The 23,374-nt window shown below is 40.0% G+C and overlaps 1 protein-coding gene across 5 annotated transcripts; it reads left to right on the forward strand.

Annotated features, from left to right (window-relative positions):
* Window positions 1–4,765: 4,765 nt before the first annotated feature.
* LOC110974237 (uncharacterized) lies at window positions 4,766–22,617 on the forward strand. Of its 5 annotated transcripts, none has more exons than XM_087145232.1 (19): window positions 4,766–4,908; window positions 5,461–5,673; window positions 11,073–11,183; window positions 12,202–12,312; window positions 12,882–13,004; window positions 13,466–13,600; window positions 14,231–14,353; window positions 14,618–14,740; window positions 14,876–15,001; window positions 15,496–15,618; window positions 16,398–16,520; window positions 17,221–17,343; window positions 18,197–18,313; window positions 18,538–18,654; window positions 19,053–19,172; window positions 19,337–19,373; window positions 19,647–19,900; window positions 20,362–20,551; window positions 20,847–22,617. In XM_087145232.1, the coding sequence occupies exons 1-19, from the start codon at window positions 4,845–4,847 to the stop codon at window positions 20,896–20,898; spliced, it is 2,385 nt and encodes a 794-aa protein (XP_087001358.1). In that variant the 5' UTR covers window positions 4,766–4,844; the 3' UTR covers window positions 20,899–22,617. The 5 variants fall into 5 exon arrangements, with proteins under 5 accessions (XP_087001358.1, XP_087001367.1, XP_087001368.1 ...); XM_087145241.1 differs by having other exon boundaries at window positions 20,398–20,551; XM_087145242.1 differs by having other exon boundaries at window positions 15,559–15,618.
* Window positions 22,618–23,374: the final 757 nt, after the last annotated feature.

Raw genomic sequence — 23,374 nt, forward strand, 5'->3', positions numbered from 1 at the left:
CGTGTAAATCTTCCCGTTTCTAAAGTGCTGGCGCTTTCTATTTGACATTGAAAGAAAATGCCAACATTATCCGGGAGGCAAGTCCCTCCTCGCCTTGAAGCTGATGATCTGAAGCCGAGTCGCTGTGTGACGTTAAGTGCTCCATGAGGAGTTTTATAAATTCTCTAACATGGAACACAATGTTCGTAGTTAGGGGGCAGTCTGGCACAATTTGACCTTGAGCCGTTGGGCACAGTTTGACCTTTGGCCTAGAAATAGCAAAAGGTCACAACAATAATCACAACAAAATTCAGCCAGCGCCCACACCAAATACATGTACGGGGCGTAAAACACTCTCGTTCAAAGGATTAAGAAATTCTGCTAGGGACAGCAGAGTCTCCCTATATCGATCAGATCTCGGTAGTCATAGTGAGCCGAACGCAACGCAAGACCGTTAGCATGTGGGCGCCCTCTCTCCTTTAGTGTCCAAGAATTAATCAGACGAACGCTCACTTCCAACGTACACAATTGATTAGCTTAGGATCTCCTGGTGGGCCAGTCAGTATTTTTCCATGACACCACACCACCTATGACTCGTCAACTATTTTTTATCATCCCATTTCATAATAAAGGTCAAATTGTACCGAGAATTTTTACCCCATTACATGCCTCATTCATATTTTATCCCATACACAAGGTCATCTTGGACCACACTTTCTGACCCTATGATATGCCTATCCCTTACAAAAGGTCATCTTGTGCCATACATTATACCCTACACCTCAATCCTATTCATATGATCATAATTATTATGCTTATGCCTATTGATGTGACCTTTTGCTATTTCTAGGCCAAAGGTCAAACTGTGCCCAACGGCCCAAGGTCAAATTGTGCCAGACTGCCCCCCTAACTACTAATGTTAAGTTTATCATCTGGAAAAAGGAAAATTTAAGGTGTAACCCCTTTTCCTTACCCTTTCCATCTCGAATTGCGAGGTCTTTTATTTGTTGTGACACTTTAAAGCATATTTATTCTCCTGACCATTCTCTTTGCAGTGCCTATACATAAAGTCAAGGCAGATTGACGAAAGCAGACTCTAAAAAACCTATTCCAGGGCCGTTTTTCCATCTTTATTTTAAAACTAGAAAATGTTATAATTGTATCACATTACCTTTGGAAATATAAATATTGGTGTACTAAACAGAACTTGACTCTTAGATTATATTTATAGTTGTAATTTTGCATATGAACATGTAACTTTACTTATCACCTTAGTCTGCAATATACGTGTGAATTGTATCTTATGTGAACAAAGTCTACAGAGGAGGCAATATTTTGCTCTATTTAAACCTTTCTATGTACGTAATCAAACACTGCTGCTGGAGGTCGCCAGGTACCCAAAACCTACTATTAGGAAAAGTGGAAACGTATGTCCGACCTATGCAGACTAGCTCTCACGAGTAAGCTCATTAATGGATGAAACATACCAGAACCATAAAAACCATTCAAGTAACACCATATTAGATTCCTACTGTGGTGCTTCTATTGCTAGAGGGCGTAAAATGGCGCATTTCTCCCCTAACAGTACGTGTATTCCGCCCCGAGCTGAAGTGCACCCCCAATCGGCGAAAGAAAGACAGGTGGTTACAAGCGGGTTCTTGCAGCTCGCAGGCGTTCTGCGCGTACGCAAAGACCACACATGCCGGAATAAATTAGTTGCGCGTACCCAGCGTACTCCGCGTCAAACGCGCATACACTCGCGCACCACATGGCGCGCCTGTGCGATGAGTAAAAAAAAAACTCGCCCTCTTGTTCCGCTCGGAGCGGAGAGTATGGCCACCATGTCAACTTAAGAACGAAGCAATTATCATTAGGACGTTAATAACATTCCTAATTGCGATGCAGCTCCCGCATTCAACCAAACACCACAGGATATAGAATGAAAGCTAGCATGCCCGACCCTTCTTTTCCTCTTTCTAGTGCCTCTGTTTTCTTTGCATTCATTTAATCCTTTGCGTAACTTCTTTGGTAATGCTGCGTTGCTCGATCAGCCCAGATCAGGCTGAGCATGCACAGCGTGCACGTGGTGTCTTAGTCATCCATAAAATTCAATAAGTGACACTTACGTTTTCTTCGTCAGAAGATCAAAATCAGGTGTATTTATGCGCACCTGCAAGAATCCAGGATTTCAGTCTTGCAACGGCAACACAATTGTATTCACTCTCAAAATTAAATTCACTGAAATTTCAAATATCTCCGTTTTAGATGCTATTCCTGATACATGCAGTGAGCAACTGCGTGGAACGTAGCGAGACAAAATTTATTTTCCATATAGAACAATATTATGCTTAAAACAGTGGACACCATTCTACATTTAATCAACTGAACATTTGTCAACAAATGTATTTAGGCCTAATTCCACTGTATTTGTTGTTTGATTCGACTTGTGCACCTACGAAATGCTACAAAGGCCACACATTTATCATAATTTATGTGCTCAGAATATTGCATCAAGCGTCATTCAAGATTGTGCAATGGCTACTTTTGTTCAAGGCTCAGAAATGTTGTGACGCAACCACTCCGTTTGAAATCACTACATAATTCACAATGTAAAAATGAATCTGTTGTAGCCAGTATTACGATGGTTAAAAGCCATCCGAAAGACGCGTTTTCCAAATTTAGTAAAATTATTTACAGTAATGTTTCCAAATTCTTGACAACTTTCAAGTAAACGTACAATCCAAGATATTACAAAAAATAATATATAAATTTGCCATCATCTATTCGATAAAGGATCTTAATTTGTCAACACATTGTTTTCCTACTAACTGCATGTTTGGCCATTATTTGTGTTTTTACACAAGTGAAAGAGCAAATGTACCAATTGATTACTGAATAACCTTTTCTTTTCTTTGAACAGTGAATTGCCAGTAAAATCAAGTCTGATAAAAATTACCACTGCTTGAATTTATCATGGTGTCCATGTCAACGAAGCCTACAGTATGAAGGTTCAATGACAGAGAGCAATGCTGTTATTTTCAGCTGGCTTCGTTGCCATGGGGATCGTAAACAATTTGTCCATCAATTATTATAAATCGAATAAACCTTTCGTATCGTTACGTATTTCATCAGGGACAACAAAAGCCCATGGAGGAAGTGTTACTGTTAATGCTGGATATCAAATTTTCACGTGATGTTGAATTATATAATTATCTGAAATAACATAATTCTCCCCCAAAATGTCAAATTTAGATGCTTACCAGAAAAGGAAAACTCAGGAAATAATTTCCATGAATACCAAAATCTGTCTTCGAGATGATTGTGAATGTCAACAAGTTAGTATTGGCTTATCCGAATCAGGATTTGAAGCTATTTTATTCCGTACTGATCACTTACTTCACATTTCAGCCTCGCGACAAGTGTCTTTTTAAATGGTATATTTTCAGGACAATTCTTGCTTCTTACAAGCTGTACAAAAGTATTTTGAAAAGTTTCTTGCATCTTGCATCCATATGGGGCTTCATGTGCAGATACTTAAGGAAAAATTCTGAAAAAAAGAATTAATTATTGTTTTAATGGAAGTCCCCATAAGGTTACGAATAAAGTCCATCGCTTGTTTGCAATCCAAACCCATGCAAGGAGAATTTCAAAAAGGTTTATTGAACCCCTGTATTTAGGCCACATAACCTGGGGTTTCATCTTAAAAACTTTACAAGCAAGCTACGAATCAATCCTCTACCCACCCTAGCTCATGCAGTCAAGTGTGGACCCGGAGCCAATTTTTCAGGGGGGCCATATTTTGTCAAATGGGTAAAATAAGAAAATAAATTTGTGGAAACCTTTATGGCCTGAGAGGTCAGGTGAAATTCAAAGGCTTTTCACACGCATTTTTCGATGTAAAGGAAATAAACTTGCTCCCCTGAGTTTTGGTTTTCTCAAAAACCAAAAAAGAGAAATTGCCCCTTTTGAGGGCCAGGAATCCCGTTACCTCTTCATCGGGCCACCCTTGATCACGGTTTATTTCTGCGTCAGCGCGCTGCAGCCCTGTTTTTTTCTTTTGAAAGAATATGATTAATTCAGGGGATGGACGATTAATCATCCCTCTGTCTGTGACGCTGAAATTCCTTGTAAGTTAATACATGTACCCCCCAAAAAAATGCTCTAAAAACTGAAGCTGATGAATAAAGTGGAAAAGACATATGAAGGTCATTTGCATTAAATAATTTTTTGAAACATTGCAGGTACAGGTTTAAGTATTACATCACATATTCTATTTTTCTTAAGTCACACGCCCCAAATTCATATTCTTTACAAGGTGTTTTGCACTCAAAATGATCTTATTGTGGTCAAAATATCTTCAATTAAGAATGGGAAATTAAGACAAACTACTTCAGGCCTTAAAAATGTCAATAGAGACTGCACCGTGAGCACACACATTGTTGAATTCTCATCGATGCACGAAACATCTATTCCATATGCATCTTGAAAAGTTGTTCTCAATGCGATACAATCTGTTGACATCATAGTGGCACTTGAGGCAAAATGTTCCCTTTTTCTGTACTAGGTTTGGATATTTGATATTTAATGATATATACACAATGATATATATTTCCAATAAATCTATTTTGGAAAGTTTGCATTGGATTGGACAAATTTATTATTCGTTTTCTTTGACTCACGGACGAGCTCCATAAACCAAGGCATGACGTTGAGTTTCGTTTATGTGTCTTTGACTCCATGTAAGTGCTTGCAAATTTGGCGCACGCGCACAAGTTACGGTTGGACTCGAAAGGAATGTGTGCAAACGCTATGCACCAACTACCTTGTAAATTGTAGATTGCTACAGCTGGAGTAAGCATTCCAAGATGGTTACAATCAGAGGAATTGAATCGCTTGTTTCACTAATTGTATGCATCACTGCAACCAAAGGTAACTGCGTTTTTTGTCTTTGAAATAACTTTTTTTTCAGAGTTGATCATATCATTTTTTAAATTTTTTTAAAACTAAAAACAGAAAATGGAACAGTGCAGGAATTACCTCGCATTTCTCTTTAAAACGAGAAGTGTGATGTAATGTTTTAAATCCCGAAAGTTTTACCTTCAGTTTATAGTTGACGTGATGCCTTTCGGCCTACATACTAAGAAGGCGATAAAATCGTTTATCTCTTAAGAATACGCAAGATGTGAAGAGGTGGAATTAAAATAAAGTTTTTGTAGGTTGGCAATATTTCTGGGAGGCCAAAAACACGGAGAGGTCAGTACGCAAACCTTTGTCTGTTTACAAGGGTGGAACTAAATTTGGTGACTTTTGCTCGATTGGGGATGAAGGGAATGACATCGTTCAAAACTTGTCCTTGACTTTTTTAAACGCCTTTTTTTGCAGGGGTAAGGTAAAAGTTCTGCGTCATTATTACCTGCAGTTGCTTAAAACAGTTAACCATAAAATTGACACGGTTGCACTTTCACCGGATTGTTGTTTCAGCGATGACCTGCAACCTTGGCCAGGAACCAGACTCATCCTCTGGCACCAGTTACCTATGGGTTATCGACGCGGATACGAGCTGTCAATGCACCCGTTTCGTGTTAGGCGGGCTAAACACACACCCCGTCAAAAGGCCATCTGTGATGACCGCCAGTGGCTCTTCACCGAAAAGCTTCGCCCGAGTAGCAATTCGGGAATGGCTGAAATGTCCTGGTGAGTTTTGCGAATCCTCCTTGAAATCCTTCGCCTAGTGCAGATTTTTTCAATCAATGTTTGGTGCGATTGGTAGATCCTGTGACCTGAACATTTGATCCTTACGTTTTGTCTATTTAGCCATTTCAACCTTTTCTAGCTTGGTTGAACTTGAAGGAAGATTAGTTTGAAAACAGGAAGTAAAGTCAGAGTTTTCAAACAGAGCCGACCAATAAATGCACCGAGATTGGCTGATGGAGCAGATTGCTCGGGGTTTCTTTAATCTGTTTTATTTTATTGTGCTGCCTTCTCAAATAGTTTTATTCAGTTTTAGTCTTAATGTTTATCTATATCATTAACTTTGTAATTACTATTTTCGATTTTTCCATTTCTTCACGTTTTCTCGTTTTATAAAGTAGCATTTGTTTATTTCTCATCTTTCCTTTTTTTTTAGTAACTTTGGTAAAGTTTTAATTTTGGTTTCTCTATTAATAGTGTAGTTTTACATAATAATTTGTTCTTTATGTTCAGGGCTCTCAATAATAGCAATAAGGATTACTGACGAGGCTACCCTGATTAAATGAAACAGAAAATAAATAAATAAAATGAATTCTATGGTGTTTGGAAAGGGGTTCTCAAAAAGCGTGGTTTTAAGTTAAGAAACAATTTGCCATGACTTTGACCATATTCACGATATTCATAATTATGATACTAATTTTAGGCCTACCCAGCCAAATCATATTACAAGCTTACAAATTCAGATATTGATTTCATCTGGTTATTATTTTTGTTACATGCCTCGTTGCAAATCGTGAACTGTAGCCTTCGCTCGGCCACTGACGGAAAAGAAGAAACCCCCCCCCAGCACCCCCTTCGTCTGGTGCCCACACGTGCATGATGGCGCAATGCGCAGATTATGGGCCCCTGTCCGGATCCGGCCCAAGTGTGCATGGGCGTTTTGGGGTTCATGCATTCTGTGCGCACGAATGATCTGTTTACCAAATTGCAATCTTAATTTCATTGTTCTCTGGTGCTAGCTCATTGTTCTCTGGTGCTAGCTCATCAAGGCTAGAAGGCCGCCTTATGCTGCCTATATGTTCGACGTTTTAAAGACATTTCATAACAGTGGCGTAACTATGGGGAGAGTGTATGGGCAGACATCTGTGTCCCCCACCGGGTATCACTGGAAATTTTCATATACAAAATGTATGTACAAGTTTGCTCCGGTGCCCCAGGGCCCCTGAAAAAAATTGTACCCCCAAATGTCCCTCAGAAATGTCATCCTATACACTACGATACTACGGAAGCCCATTTGTGACATTAAGCATAGGCCCCTACATTTTTCAAAAAGTAAAGCATATTTTTCAGAGTCCGTGAACGACATTATATTATCTCAACTTCGTTTTTACGAAATATATTTTAAAATTCGTTTTATATAAATGCACTTTGACAAAACATATCTCATAAAAACTCGAACTGTGTATCAGAAATGTATATCAGAAAACCATACTGGTTTGATTTTACAAGACAATTATTTTTAGTTCGTTTTTAAGAGAGAGTTTCTTTAGGCGTGGTTTCATAATAGAATTAATGCACTATTAAGAGGTCTACTTTTACGAGTATCGTTTTTATTTTAGGAAAGAAATTGCTTTTGGGAGGTGTATTTCTCAAAGTTGTTTTATAACATATGTATTAGGAGTACGTTTTATAAGTTACATTATATTCGTTTTCAAGTCGTTTTATGCAATATGACATCGAGCTTAAATTGTATATCTTTGAACAATAACTAAGAAACAACATATCTCACAAAAATAACCTTATTATTAATATATTTGATTCAAAACGTTTTGTTTACAATAATAAAAACAATGCCTCTAAAATAGATCTCATCAGAACGATCTGGAGAATATATCTCGTACAAACAAACTTTGAAAAATACATCTTATACAAAAGATTTTTGGAAAAATTCTAAATAAATTGAGCTTTGGAAAAATACACCTCACTTTTGGAAAACATACACGATGGCGCTAAAGGGCCTTGGTGCGACACTGTTTTTGTGTGTTTTCAGTGCGTTGCGCGTTGTAGCTCATAGATACCCAAGATGTCGAAAACAAAGACTTTTTTTCCAGAGTATGTACAGCCATGACAACCAATGAAACCACAGAAAAGCCAATGCATTTGGAAAACGGCAACTGTGAAAGGTGTCTTAATAAATCAAGCATCGATCCTCGCCTGTATGTTTCCACATCGGTAGGCTAGTTTGCCTCCGAAGATTCCTTGGCAACAAGTTACCTCATTACGCAGCGTGCTTAAGACGTGAAAACCGTCAAGGTGACGACGTTCAACTGCACCCCCGTACAGCAGGACTTTATGAAAAGGCAGAGTAAAATCGTGTGCCTGGCAAAGGGCGTCCTTTTGCCTGGAAGCATGATCACAGCAGAAAATATTCCTGCCAAAAGGGCTTAAGAAACACACTCTCTTTATTTAGTAAAAAGAAAAAATACTACAAAATCAACACAGGCTGTACAAAAAGCAGCCTTTGAACAACTTATTCAACGACTTAGGTTTTTTTTATTTTTGCAAAGAAATCTTTGTATTTCATTAAAATAAAACAGTTGCATACATCTGTCCTTTTGCCGGGTGAAGTGTTTTGGCTGTGGTCATGCTTCCCAGAAAAAGGGCATAAGCGCCTAAGTCCTTTTTTCATACACACGACAAAATGTTTAAGTCATAGCCATAGTCGGCGCCGGGATTTTACTTTTCTTTTTTTTTTGGGGGGGGGGGCGTCAAAGCACTCAGCTGCATGCAGAAAACTAAAGCTCCATGGTTACGGAAAGGAAGCGATTTATTTCCAAGGTCTAAAGCATATGGTTAGTCACAACATGGACGGTCGAGATTCATAATAATAATAATAAGAGTAATATAATTTATTTACAGATGGTAGCCATGTCATCTAAAAACAGATGATTTTCAATGGGTCATCTAACAATATTCAAATAATCAAAGCAAAAATACAACTAAATTAAGTTATATTAAAACATATAGCACATTGACTTTTAAAAAATATTCCAATATATGTCGATATTAAATATTTCATGAAGTACACTATAGCACTGGGAAAAGGTTGTGGCGAGGTTGGATCCATTCCATCTCGTCAAGCCACGGAGCAACGTCAATGCCCATCAAGGTTACGGGCTAGAATGATGCGTTAATATATGGAACGTAAATCGCAATTGTTACGTTGTTCCGTTGGCTTCAAGTGCCTTGAATGCATTTGATGTCTTGTTGTTCTTTTTTAAAACTCTCCGGCAGTTTCAAGCAAGCTTAGAAATGCCGCGTTGTAGCCAAGAATTGTTGCACATAACCATCTCATGTTTCAAGTTTTATTTTGTCGTAGGAACAACAGAAGTCGTCTTTATTATGAGGAAAATATGTTTGCACTTTTTCAACGAAAACGTCAAGCTAGACATGAGTTTTCGTAGATTTCCACTCTGAAATGTTCAGCATGTTGGAATCAACTACTTCCTGATTTACCGTAGGTATTATGGAAAAATAGCGAAGCCTAATTTTCTGTGCTCGGGCGAGACTACTCCGTTAAGGCATACAGTTGTTAGGCTACTAAAACACACCAGTAACTACTGACTGACACACCAGTAACTACAGAAGTTGCACTAAATACGCCCCTGCTGTGACTCTTGTGATACATTCAGAGAAATTGATGTTAAAAATGGATAAAATTATAAACGAATTCTACGTATATAGTATTCGTGTCCTCCTTTAATTCACTGTATTCAAATTAATAATTGCCTGGGACTCTTCTAGGGTCTCGGGGTTCACGGCCCACCACACTTCCTCCCTGCCCATCCATTTAACCCCCAAAGGGTCGAGCGGCTATGCAAGGGAGGAATGAGACAAGCCCCGGCCGCCAAGTCGGCGAAGGTGATTTTAAGTCTTTTATAGCTACAGACTGACAGCAAGCGTTGGGAAAACAAAAAGTCACCGCGTGGATTCGAACGCTCTGTCTCATTATCTGATAACTGCGAGCTTAACCCCTCGGCCATTTCAATGGGTGCGTTCGAGTAGCTTCCCTGAAAACACCAGTGGTTTATACCATAGGAAGCCTCGAAACGAGGCTGATCGAACGCTGCAGTGTATTCGCCAAAGCATTCAGCAAAAAGGGTCAAGTCTCCGCCAGTTCCATCATATCTGGGTGCACTGAACCAATTCAAGCTCCATTGAAAATAGTGTAAAATCAACCAAGTTTGGAGCCCCATGGCAGGCAACTGAAGTCCCTGAGGCCTCTCAAACAAAAAACAATGTGCTGTTTGGTCCTTCAGGTTTCATTTGATTTTCAATTTTTAGTAGGTTAACCAATGAATTTTTTAGTTATCCACCCCAAACAAACTCACCCCCTAAAAAGTGAATGTTGCCAAGCCCTCCCAGCAGCCATTTTTCAAATGACATCCCTCACCTTCCCAGGGCTCTTCTGGCTAATTTTCAATCTCAATTTTGTCTGCTTTGCCCCCAGATGGGTGCCCCTGAATCTACAGAGATGATCCTGGGCCATATTGACACAATCCCACCATTTCTTGGCCCAAACAGACCCCTCTTTTTGAAACAATCTCTGAGGGTACTTTTTGTGCGCCTCCGTCTGGCGGAGAATTTTCCTTGAATTGAGACACTGCACCCATCTATGCTCGAACAGTCCATCCGTAACGTCATTACACTCGGGCAGCCTCCAGAGACCCGCTCGCCAGCTGGGGTAGTGGTGGCTGACACCAGGGCAGGCGCGAAGATCACGTGATGGCTAAACGAAGTTTGACTTACACGTACGTGTACGCTAGTCGAACGCACCCATTGACGTTGCTTTTCATCCTGCATTTGAAGGAGCCCAAAATGTCGCTCCCTATAGACACCTATCTTCACGTCTAAATTCTTTCATAGTTCAATAGGTGGATGACGTGCTGTCATTAGTATGGTTGGGGGGTCGTTTTCTTTCCGAAGGAGCGTATTTAGGCCAAGTAGTGATAGTTATATAAACTGCATTTTATTTGTGCGATAAATTGTGTATTTATTGCTTTCCGGTTGCCGCACGAAATCAATCCACAGGTACTCTTTTTCGGATGGGATTCCATTTTCAATTGAGTCAGCTATGGCTGGGTTGGCTTTAAAATGGTGAATGTTTTCAGAACTTGCAATCCTGGATTTCAATCCGAGAGCACCAATGATGCTTGAGTACAGTTGAACGAAAGGAAACTATTCGGCGAAAACTTGAAACCATTCTATGTTTGCCGCGTAGACTTTTATGAGATTACTTACAGAAATCCTACACAAGAAATTATGCTGCTTTAATATCTGCACCCCCCCAAAAAAAATAATAATTATAACAGAATTTCATTTCCGGATTATATTTTTTCTAGACCCATGTTCGTCTACACCTTGTCAGCATGGAGGTACATGTGAGGCTGTTGGAGTAAGCTACAGGTGTCATTGTCCTCCAGAATACCAAGGCCCTATCTGCCAAGACAAACGTGAGTAATGGTCTATTATTGGTCGACCAAAGTGTTCTCCAATAAATTGTTTGGTCCTCCCTTTAAAAACATTTGAGAACGTTCCTTCTTTTTGGGGGGGGGGTTATAGTTGAAGAAATATACCACATATAGGATTTATTTTTTCTTTTCTGTCACATGGTGAGACAAAGATGTGCATCATGCAATATTTGTTACCGCTTATACATGTATAAGCAATGGCAAGGATGAAATACTGAGTGGAAAAAATAATAACATGAACCACTCGTTGGACCTGTCTCATTTTATCGATTATTATTTAAATGTTTATTATTTGGTATTTTGATAGCTGCGAGAATATTTTTCAAACAATTTGTGATTTGTTTTTTTTTTGCTTTGCACTGACGGCCATACGCAGAAATGCAAATGTGACGTAGCAAGTAAGGGATCCGTACACAAGGGCAATGTAAGTATAAATGATATGGCCAAGAGCTTTGGATTGTTGGCATTTCTAAGATAAAGTCGTGTCTGAATTGATTGGCTACGGTCAGAAATGACACGTGAATTTATGGAAGTACGAAGCCGCTAGCTGACTGCTCCGTGAGACGTGCGTTATTATGCCATTTGCTGATGTAGCCAAGTATGTGTTAAAAATCGCACACCGCATGTTACTTGCAATATGCAACTCCACTGAGCGCATGTTGTATGAGATAAAATGAGCATTAATGTTATGCTGAAATTAATTTCCTACATCACTGAATTGTGCACAAAGGACGCACGCTGTAAACTTGATACATTTTAGCAACAGCGATAGGAAAGTGGCTGATTATACACTCCAGCGGATGGACATCCAAAAATGTTGCGAACGGCCCTAAATCGTTTAGAATAATCATATTCAAGGAATTCGGCTACACTCTCTAAGGGAAAGTTGCAAACCGAGAGCTTCAGCTAGAAAACAAAAGGAAGAAAATCAAAATTTTGAACGCAGAATCATTTGAGGAAATCAATTGCTAATGCAGTTCCAATAATCTTTATTTGAAAGACCCATGTTTCTTTACACCATGTCAACATGGAGGCACATGTGAACCGCAAGGCACCAAGTACTCCTGTCGATGTTCACATGATTATTACGGCAGGCTCTGCCAAGAGGAGAGTAAGTACTCCATCATCCGAAGTGAACCATTTTGGGATCTCGTTCTTGAAGGACAAATTAACAAAGGGAAACATGATATCTAATCTGTTTTGGTCTCTTATTTGTTTGCCAATTTTATTGGATGTGGTTTAAATCTTGAAGTGTATATTCAAAAACAGTGATGATTAACAGAGCAAGCATCCAAGCGTTATTATTCCATTGGCAGATTTACTTTATTTTTAGGAGCAAAAATGAGGCTTCATTTATGAACGGAGAGGCTCATGTCGTTGCTATGGCAGCGACAAAGCGCTGACGTTGCATTTCAATCAAAAAGCCGAAACTTTCATTCGCTCCAGCTGTATACTTTGCCTGTGTCTTTCGAAGTTCGTTATCGTTCGAAACAAGATGTGATTTTCACAATTTATGATGGTTGTTAGTTCCTGCATGAATTTGCACCAACCGGAGCAACGACAGGGAATTTTTGTCTAAGTAAACGTGATTTGCAGAGAACCTGAACAGGCATTCGAGGGCCAAATTGTTATTCAGCGATTTTGGTTCCCTAATCAGAATTGCTTTTGCTCCATTCACAGACCCTTGTCTGTCAGATCCGTGCCAGAACAACGGCACATGTGCGCCTGCTTCTACCGAGTCAAGGGTCACCTACACTTGTACTTGTCCACCCAAGTTCTATGGAAAAGACTGCAGAGTGAGCGGTACGTGATAACATAATTATGCTTTAGATTGATTTCAATTGACACCTTCCCGTGAGCTTTATCCCGTATATCAAACCTGAACAACCTCTCTTACCAATTCGACAACAAAATGGATGTGGGAAAGAGGTTCATGGGGCTTACCTAATTCCGGCAAATAAAAGAATATCAAATAGAAAATTCTATTACATGCAATGAGCCGATGTGAAATCATCCAACCTGGTAGTTTGGAAAATAGGTGAGTAGTTCCGATGTTGCAGATTATGCATATAATTTCTAATTTTTGAAATATTTGTTATCATAACACCGCAGATAACTTGGGTAAAGACCCAATGTTTTGAAGTTCCCTCATCCACTTCTTCCAATGACATGATTCGTGCACAATATCGACAGCTTCTGAGCTTTAAAATATAGTCTCCCGGGATTTCTTTCTTATAGGCTTTCATGTTTTCTTTCTTTTTTAGATCCTTGTTTATCACTTCCCTGCAAGAACAATGGCTCTTGCATTGCTAGCACAGGAGCAGACGATGTATTGTTTCCCCAGTACTACAGATGCATTTGCCCAGCGAATATCATGGGATACAATTGCGACATGAGCGGTAACTATAATATACACTCTGGTTGTAAAAAATCAAATTGCCAGTGGATCTTTCACATAAAAAGCCCGTTTCATAATTGTAATAAAGATTGCGCAGTAGGTTGCGCAGTATCTGACATTATTTATCTGTCATTCAAAGGCGCTAATATAATTCTACACAAAATTCAGTTTTAATTTGTGTTTCGTTCTTGCAATGGCTGGCAAACAGATTGGAATGTAACACCATTCCCTAAGACCATCCAACCGGGAAATCGGCTTCTCATGTACGTTTAACGTCCATATCCAGCATGAGTCAGGGTCCACCTTATAATTTTTTTTTAATTTTTTGATAAATAATATCTCCTCTGTCATTAGAATAGGAAACCTTGGCTGCGATGGTATACTTAGACCTTAATTGGGTCTTGGTATGAGAGTCGGATGGATTTCTTTTTTTCAAAAAGGCTTTCTAGATGTACTTTCATCCTTTCCACAGTCCACAAGCTCCCTTCCACGCCCATACGTTTCTGCGTATTGCCTCAGTATAACGAACTGGAAACAAAACAGTTCTGCTGCGCGTAAATTAGTTTCAAGACAAAACGCGTATTTTCATGAAGTCACGATATTGGCATCATTCGTGTATTGCTGATCACAGACCCTTGTTTATCGGCACCGTGTGACAATGACGGCAATTGCTCGTCGACTGATGACTCAGGGGTTGCGATCTACACGTGCCGATGTACAGGCGATAACTTCGGCGTCAACTGTGACCTACCCGGTAATGTAATAAAATAAATCAGTCTGATCAGCTGTCGTGAATGGCTTATGCACACTGCTGGTTGGTCTGTGTACATTATGCGGGAGATATTCTCAGCAACTGAAACGGGTGTCTAGGTAAAGCTTAGGCCTAGGTACATCTTCATTAGGCGAATGGCGTCGTAAGTGATGGCGGTTTGGGAAATTGTGTCAATTTTCTAATGAATAAAATGATTTTGGCTCAGAATCTGTTTTTATGTTCTTGATCGACTCCCCTCGACTTCAGACCCTTGTCTGTCCCAACCATGTCAGAACAACGGCACGTGCACGACAGTCCCAACCGATGCAGGGGTAGAATTCGCATGCAGCTGTGTGGAAGGGCATTTTGGTCGTTCCTGTAACATTCCTGGTAAGCCTGGCTTCGATCTCTCTGTTCCATTTCCTTTCCTTAAGCCCACTCAGGCCTGCCGCCAGCCCAGCCTAGCGCTGAAACCTGGAACTTCGGGAAAAAGTAACCGAAAAGTTTTCTTTTTTCTTGTCTTAGATCCCTGTCTGTCAACTCCGTGCCATGACCGTGGTGAGTGTGCGTCCTACTCAATGTCATCGGGGGACGTGAGCTTCACATGCACTTGTACCCCTGGTCACTTTGGTCCCGTCTGCGATTTAAGTGGTAAGCCTTCAATTCAGCTGAGTCTCTGTTTTTCTCAAAATAGGAATAACGACAATCTTCAACGATGACAGAATATACAGACTCTATGAGCAAAATCATCGACGGGTCTTTTGAAACGCCTGCAGTCTCACGACCATCTTAGGCCCATGGTCACGTGTTTTCCCCTATTTCCCTTCTGCACTTCTGCTCAGTCAACTTGCTCGTTAGTTCTTGCGAACATGTTCTGGGACACCTGTTTCATATGAGATTAAGATCTAGACGAAAATACATATCAGTGGATAACTTGACGTTACAACTGCTAAAGAAAAGTATACGTGTGAAGCAAAGGAGTTGTTTCCTCCCATGTGTCAACAAAAACTAGTCTCCTAATCAACTATTCCTTTTGCTACATGGCCCATCAGCTGCATCCACGAGACGTCTAAGACCTATAAGACAGTATCCGAAGTTGCTTAGGTTTGCTTTTTAATGTATCTTCTATACTATCTAACTTGCAGACCCGTGCCTCTCACAGCCATGTCGAAATGGCAGCCCTTGCTTATCTTCGTCGACTGAAACAGGTGTAACTTACGAGTGTCTTTGCCTGCCAGATTTTTTCGGACCCGTGTGTGCCATAATAAGTTAGCAAACCGTAAATTATAATCGTTAAAAGTTAAAGGAAAGAGGAAGGTATTTCGGTTAAAAGATGCGTTGCATAAGTTGATAGACTAACCGTGAAAATGTGGTCACCCTGTTGTGCTGAAGAAGAGCGTTTTAGCAAAGCGGACCATTGTTTCTGGACTGAGAGCGTGCTTACAAAAATTGGGGAGGGACAGCTCATCATAAAAAGCAAGTTTACCAACGAAGTTTTTGGACTGTTTTGTGCCATAATAGATGCGAAAAACGGTCATGATAAACATCAGTGAAAGATAGGATAATGCACAGAAAGTATAAGCTAAGCTCACGTTTGAGAGACAAAACTGTAAAAGAACTTCTTTTCTGGAAAGGAGAGAGAGGGAAGCGGCTTGAAATGTACTTACACGGACTTCAACGCAAGATACGTGGACGGCTGAAGCTGACTTTCATTATGCATGGTGCTTGCTCCTTGAACCCCGTGAAATAGTCAGATAATAAGAGAGGTTTACAATAGCTGGAATGTGTCCAGACTATGACACTACGCAAGCAAAGGTACCATTGGTCACAAAGAGTGCTGGGTATGCATTTTCGTAACTACAGGCTTGGGCCTCCAATAACTTGTCCCATATTAATATGAACAAACTTGATCTTAGATTTCAAGACATACACGCAGCAATCAGGCGGATTGAGTTTTACCTCGACTTGAGATCTGACAAATGCTCTTTCTAAACAAACTATGATGTAGTTACGCATTATTGTCTGAAGTGCGCTTCTTTTAAACCAGACCCTTGTCTGTCCAACCCATGTGGTAACCATGGAGACTGCCAAACTTCTGCTGTTGGATCGGAAGTGAAGTACAAATGTAATTGTTTCCCTGGGTTCTATGGCATCAACTGCAATGTTCCCGGTAAGCAACTTAAATGTGAACCATGATCTGAATGAAGCAAAAACATAGCTTTTTCATATAATCATCACGGTTTAGGAAGAAATCCACCCGCTTAGATGGCACAAAATTACAAGCAATTGAGTCAGCAAGAAACTTTATCATGGACTAGCATCTCGTCTCTTTAAGATAGGAAACAATTAAACAGTTCTTAAATCCATGGACAACAGAAAAATTTAACAGGCATTTCATATGTAATACCCGAAGACGGAATAAACCTTATTGCATGGAGATGGGCCTTTTTGAAATGATTTAAATCTCAGCTCAAGACATTATATACCAGTAGGCTGTTTAGTATTCAATAAGGGCAAACCGTTCGTATAAATCATATACAAAAAAATCAGGAAACTTTCAGGCTGATAAATAACGAAAACCTTAAGTGCCGTAAGTATTCCTTACCACAGCGCAACAAGTTAAATGTTACAGAATTCCAAGGAAACAACTCCTACACAAAATGTAGAGACAAGATTAAATGAGATTTGGTAAGAGCTAAAAATATTCTTTAATCTTTTTATATAAAGACGTTTTATGAACCCGTGAAATGGAAAGTGTCCATAGGCAGGCGCTGATAAGTGGATAAGTTCTTAATTGTCTTGAGAAGTGAATTCCCTGTCTCAAATTTACAAAATTCAAATACAGTTGGGTGTTTTTTCCATATTTGCAGACCCCTGTTTGTCAAATCCATGTCAGAATAATGGCACTTGTAGTTCTTCTCGGACGAAATCAGGTGCCCGATACAGTTGCAGTTGTCAACCTGAGTTCTTTGGTATCCAATGCGGCGATGATGGTAAATAACACCTTCGTCTTTTTAAACTATAAAATAAATACCGGACGATTTCTTTGAAATGAAGTAGCCAAAGGTTAAAAGCACAAATTAGAACCTAGTTGATAGGGTTCCCACTCATATCAGCAGATACGGAACATGCTGCAGTGTATCAGAGTTGCAATTGACTTAAGTCGTAAGTAGTCTGGACTGCTCAACCGTTATTTCTCGAAATGTAATTCTCACAGATACGTTTTTTCCCCTAGCATGACTGTTGCATGTGGTGTATGACCTACTCTATATCTAGAATATCCAATAAGGACATGAGATCAATGGGTAAAGCATTTGAAGGAATAGAGATCAAATAGTTTAACTGGTGCAAGCTGTACTAAGTCTCACTGAATTTATGAATGAATATTTTAATTATTATCAGCAAATTCAAGTTCACCGTAAAATGAAGTAACAATCGCACCAAGAGTGCATACTTTACCCATGGTGATACTGGTGTCCAACATTGACGATGGCTCCCCCTCCCCGCACGGAGAGACATTATACTAAGACAAAGCAAACTTATTTAAAGTTCTGTGGTAGCGTAACCAAGAGGTGTCAGTTTATTAAAATGCACGGGGGCTGGAGATATTACAAATTCATACGTTTGCTGATAGAAATAAAACAGGGACGGTGGGAACAGGTGTTGAAAATGGTTACTGGATGTGTTAGAAAGTATTCCAAAATCGACTTAAGGCCTGCTATAATGTCCTCGCGGGAAGAACACTGTAATTTCCAAGGACGAAACTATCTCGCGAATACACTTCTAACAAGAAAGCCCAGTTACAAGTGTCAAAGGCCAGTGTTTTCTGCTTAAAATGTGCGGCAGGTTTCTGTCTGTCGTCACAGCCCTGCCTGAACGGTGGCACGTGTACTTCTACTGACCCTAAATCCTACATATGCAGCTGTTTGCCCAAGTATTTTGGTGGTGAATGTCACATCTCCGGTAAGTATAGTTTTGCACCCTGGTCGTATGCATTTTTTATAGCAAGTAAAGTTGAGAAAGAAGTGGAAAGTTGCATACCTATTTGAAGAGACAGCAACATTTTGATAACTGAGAAATTTGCCTGAACGTTTGACAAATTTAAGAAACAGAACATTTTGTGCAACAGTGAAATGTTTGTGTTTTTATATTAAAAGGTACGTATATTCCATGTCGTTCAAATGCAGACCCGTGTTTGTCCATTCCGTGCCTTAACAATGGCACCTGTACCCCGTCGACGTCAGGGCTTGATTTTACTTGCCGTTGTTCGTCTGAGTTCTTTGGCCCAACCTGTGCCCTGACAGGTGAGAAAGTAACATAAGTTGTATAACTTGTGGAAATATAAACCATCCAAGGCACTGGAATCTTGAATGACCAACCAGTGGTGGTATTTCGATGATGACTTCGATGTCTGGAGATAGGCCTACAGTTTATTGTTGCATTGTTAAGCTCCCTTTGTGCGAGGTCGGACGGTCTGAAAATATAAGAATTCGTGGGTTAAAATTGAAGTCGAGAGTGTTGTAACTTTTTGGACAAGTTTTTGGACTGCCGTGAGCATATGCAGTATGGTGCCAAGAAAACGCCAAATGGGCAAAACTCAATCATTCGAACAAGAATCAAGAAGTTATAGAGTGCTCAGTCAGGACATGCATGTCACGCATCAAGCGGCTATATACACGTACCGTTTGCTTTTGTTTTCAAGGCCAAGATGCGTTGCCTTCCTGCCAAGCGTATGTTACCGCTAATTTGTCATTCGGAAGTGGATTCTACAAGATCAGACCGGAGTGTGGAGACACGTTATTGACTGGCCCCGTGAATGTGTGTAAGTTTGAACGTAAAAATCACTGACACCAATTAATCTGTATATAATATGTTATATGAACATAATCTTGGAAATACAGCCTCACTTGGCGAGCTTTACCACCCCTTTTTTCCTTGCATGTAATTCCATAAATCGGGAACTAATTTATTGTCATTTTTTTCTAGATTGTGACCAGGAATCAAACGGTGGTGGATGGATGAGGTACGTTATCTTGTCAGTTGAACTCAATTTGACGATGGATTGAAACGGCGCGAGATTACAACTTTTTGGGAGACTCTTGACGAGATTGCCCCTGGAAAATCAATAGTATCGAAAGCCAAAATTAACTACGGTATTGGGGAATATTCACGCAAGCATAGGTCTACCTAGAAGATTTGATGTCCTTGTATTGATGATTGTCTTTTTAGTTTTGCCATAATTAAAATTCTCAAGGAAAGTATTTTTTCCCCAAATCTTACATATTTTACTCGCCAGGCTGTACACTATGTCGCCTGCTTGCTCCTCGTACGAAAACAACGGACCCTGGACGACCGAGCTGATCCATTGCCTTTGGGTAAATTCCAGTGCTATCGGGATTGCACTGACCCAAGCTTCGACTGACACTCAAGAGTTTGGGGTTCTCAAAGGGAGCTTGTTGACCAATCCGGTCTTCCCAGAGGCTGACGTCATCGCCAACTTGGCCAATTGCAAAACTCCGGATGGCTCTGACTGGACTCAGAGATACAGGGGTAAGCCTTTCCCCCCCCCCCCCCGCATCTGTCAATCTGCATGTACACATTCCTGCTTTTTATCCTGCACGCTTCTCTTGTTATGTATAATACATCCATATGCATGAGACATCCGTTCAGCCAGATGTCCATATGCCAAAACATCTCTTATAACACTTTGTGTGGACGGTTTGCAGAAATGATCAGCAACAACTTTTGCCTCAAATTGCGCATTTGCTCTGCATTGTTCAAGACAGTATTTATTGATGTTTTAATAGTTTTGTGGCGTTTTTAGCACTCTTTGTAAATGATTCTGTTTTGTATTCATAGCCAGCCGCCATGTTTGCTATCACTGTGTAGCAAAGGTCCATACAGTTGGATGCAATAACAAAGTTGTTTGTACAAGCAGATAATGAGAATTTTACGAAAACAAAACCTTAACATGTTCCAATAAATTTTCTATTCATTCCTGCTAAATCAAGGTGGCTATGTGTTGATTGAGGGCGTCTTAATTTCAGTTGGAGAGTGGGACGCCACGTTTGGAGGATGCCAGCCATCTAGTGAGGTGAGAATGTCCGTGATCTTTGAAGAGGATTACGTTTCTGACGTCCGGGGAACTTACACGTTGGCATGTGTCCAAGAAGACGGTCATTGGATTGCTGTCTCACAGTGGTAAGTTCAAAAATAACAACTTTGACAATTTTTATCCTTTTTCAATTGAAAACGCAGCATCGTTCTTACAGCCCCGCCTATTATTCTTTCGGAAATGCGAATACTGAACGACATAATGAACACCCTTTCTGGACTCTGGCCTCCCGTGAATAGTTCATCAACTTTTGCTCTTATTTTATTTGGGTAAAAAGGCACGTTCCTTTCATTTTTGCCTGACTCCTGGTTGGCCCTTGATCAGAAAGTGTTTTGAGCACTGCACTGTTGATATCTGATGCAAATCTGATCATCTTTTCAGGGACTGGAAAGACCTGCAGGGGATTTGGATCAAGCAGGCGACAGCTTCTTGACTGCGTGGACTCAACACACATGATACATGCGTGTCATGTATTCTGGCTTTTGAGGAAAATGTTATTAGTATTTAATGTAATATTTAATCATTTGCCAGGTTCCTGGGATTCCTCTGGTCTTTTTCTTTCACTTCATTATATATTTCATTTAAAAAATCACATTTGTATATTTCCCGAGCACAAATGACGCCATTGGTCGTAAGTAATGAATGAATTTTTACACTTAGGCAGCGTTCCTGCTCTTACATTCCAAGAAATTTCTAGTGTTTCAAGCAACTAAACGTTTGGATTTAAATGTTACATCTTGGGGTTTCTGCCTTAAAATTATTGTGAACATTTTGTTTAAGCTATGCGTTGATCAAAGAAACGGTATTTCATTTTCTGAAATTTATTTGTTTGTGCGGTCGGGTCGGGTGGGGGTGGGATTTTATACGGATGAATTTTTGAACAGTCTTTTTCAGAAATAAAAATCCATTTTGTCCCCGTTTTTGTTGGGTTTCCCATGAAGCAAACTGGACAAGGCAGAAACAAGCAGTTACCCCGTGGTTATATTACAGGGTCGTTTCAAAATGGGTCAAAAAGCAGCAGTTCTTTAAAACCGAGACCATTGATCACGATGAGGTGCAGGCTAGAGGACAGAGCAAGCCTGCGAATAATTACATTCTAGTGCCGAGTAAGCTTTTTGTGAAAGGAAAACAAATATCGTAATTCATTACCAATGCATGTGTATTTGCAGTTGCTTAACAAAAGTTTGTTTCACTAAAAAATTTTGTCATAATGCTAAAAGGGCCTATGATTTACTACAATGTTAATCAAGTTGTTATTTTATGTCTCCTTATACAAGTCTGTGAATCGAATTATGCATTGAACTGCTAAGTAAAACAGAAAGCCATGTATAGAAACAAATGCAGAAACATGTGTCATGTCAATTTAAACATTTTTCATGTGTGACAGAATTTAAAAACAGCAAATGGAAACTGACATTACTGAGGCCGGTTCACACATGATGCGAAAGCTTCGCTTTTGTTGAATTTGAGGACGTCATATTTGCTTTACTACGGTATAAAGAGTAAGTCGGCCTTCGGGTTTTAACATCCGGCAGTGGAGAATTAAATCCGTCATCTTCAATCACACTATGACGTCACACAAAAACGTTAAGATCTTTATTTAAATATAGCTATGGCCTGAATTATATATGAAACCTTGACCGCTTTGAGGGCCTACATGCGCAAGCCATATTCATGCCAATATTCACGTTGAAACACTACAATACGGCCGTCTCACAATAGTGCGCCACCAAGAGTTTACAACGCGTTAGCCAATCACGATGTGCGAAATTTGTCGATCCAATGCGCGTTTGGAAAGGGTCGACAACTTTCGCGCGTTATGATTGGCCAACGCGTTGCAAACTCTTGGTGGCGCACTATTGTGAATCGCCCGTATTGACAACGTGCATCTAGCTAAGATGGCCTCTTAAAAATCTGTTATGTATTTTTTTTTCCATTTACATTTAGGCGCTAACGTTTGTTGTTTAAAAATTAAACTATTAAACCCACGTAGTATGAACTGGACCCCAAGTCAGTCAATTGGAATCTTTTACTGTACCAAGTTCGTCCAACGAATGGAATGGTCGCATAATAAGATACTGACTAGGTAAGCGTTACAAGGCTAGGCTGCTAGAAACACAGGCGGATGGGGAGAGGGTGATATGGACCATCATTTCTCACTCCTTGGAAAGGCAGTATAGAGACATTTTTTAAAATTCCAAACCCCCCCCGAAAAAAAAGAATAAAAAAGAAAGAAACATTGGCTCTCAAAAATTTGGTTATGGATTCGCCTTTACTTAGAACTCAAGCCATATCCTTAGCCAAAGTTCAAACTTTTTTTCCTACTCTGCAAAGAATGATGGGTTTGCATGATCAATAGAACCTTGATTGTTGATACCGGTATGAAGTTACGAATTAGACTCGCTCGAACGGTAAATTTCAAGCCGCAGACATGTAATTTGGAAACGATCTTATGTACATCTGGTCGTGATTGTACCGTACCGGATATCTCCATCCATGGCCACAGAGATGGACACTGATACCCACCTTGTCCGAATTTACTTGGCTGCAGCCTGGAGTCACAACTCGTGCGTAATTTCAAGACAGCCAAAAATTCAACCAGGTTGCGTCGTCTACCTCTCGTCTTATGTCGTCATCAGATAGACTACTGACACACGCTGAAATATTTGCATCCGACCGCGAATAAAATAGGTCCAAATCCTAAAACGTCTTTGCGCACTGAAGTTTGTTTGGAGCTCTCTCTCTCTCTTCTCTCAGAAGAGAAAAACCTGTAGACCATTCAAAATTTATTTCATTTTCTTTTGAAATCAATTGTTTCCTAAATAGAGCCATTCTTTAACTACTCGATGTGTCCACTAGGAAATCGTAATGCGGTTTAATAATTTCCGGTTTATGTAGTGATAAGGTCC

The sequence above is a fragment of the Acanthaster planci genome, linkage group LG01 (assembly GCF_054643075.1).
Source record: "Acanthaster planci isolate LZ-2023a linkage group LG01, COTS_SCS, whole genome shotgun sequence".
Classification (NCBI taxonomy): Eukaryota; Metazoa; Echinodermata; class Asteroidea; order Valvatida; family Acanthasteridae; genus Acanthaster; species Acanthaster planci.

What these genes read in the sequence shown, in the direction of transcription:
- LOC110974237 (XM_087145232.1), top strand. Translation starts at nt 4,845, where the DNA reads ATGGTTACAATCAGAGGAATTGAATCGCTTGTTTCACTAATTGTATGC. An exon ending in CCCTATCTGCCAAGACAAAC is followed by an intron (nt 11,184 to 12,201) that starts GTGAGTAATGGT and finishes TTTATTTGAAAG; the next exon opens with ACCCATGTTTCTTTACACCA. An exon ending in CATCAACTGCAATGTTCCCG is followed by an intron (nt 16,521 to 17,220) that starts GTAAGCAACTTA and finishes CCATATTTGCAG; the next exon opens with ACCCCTGTTTGTCAAATCCA.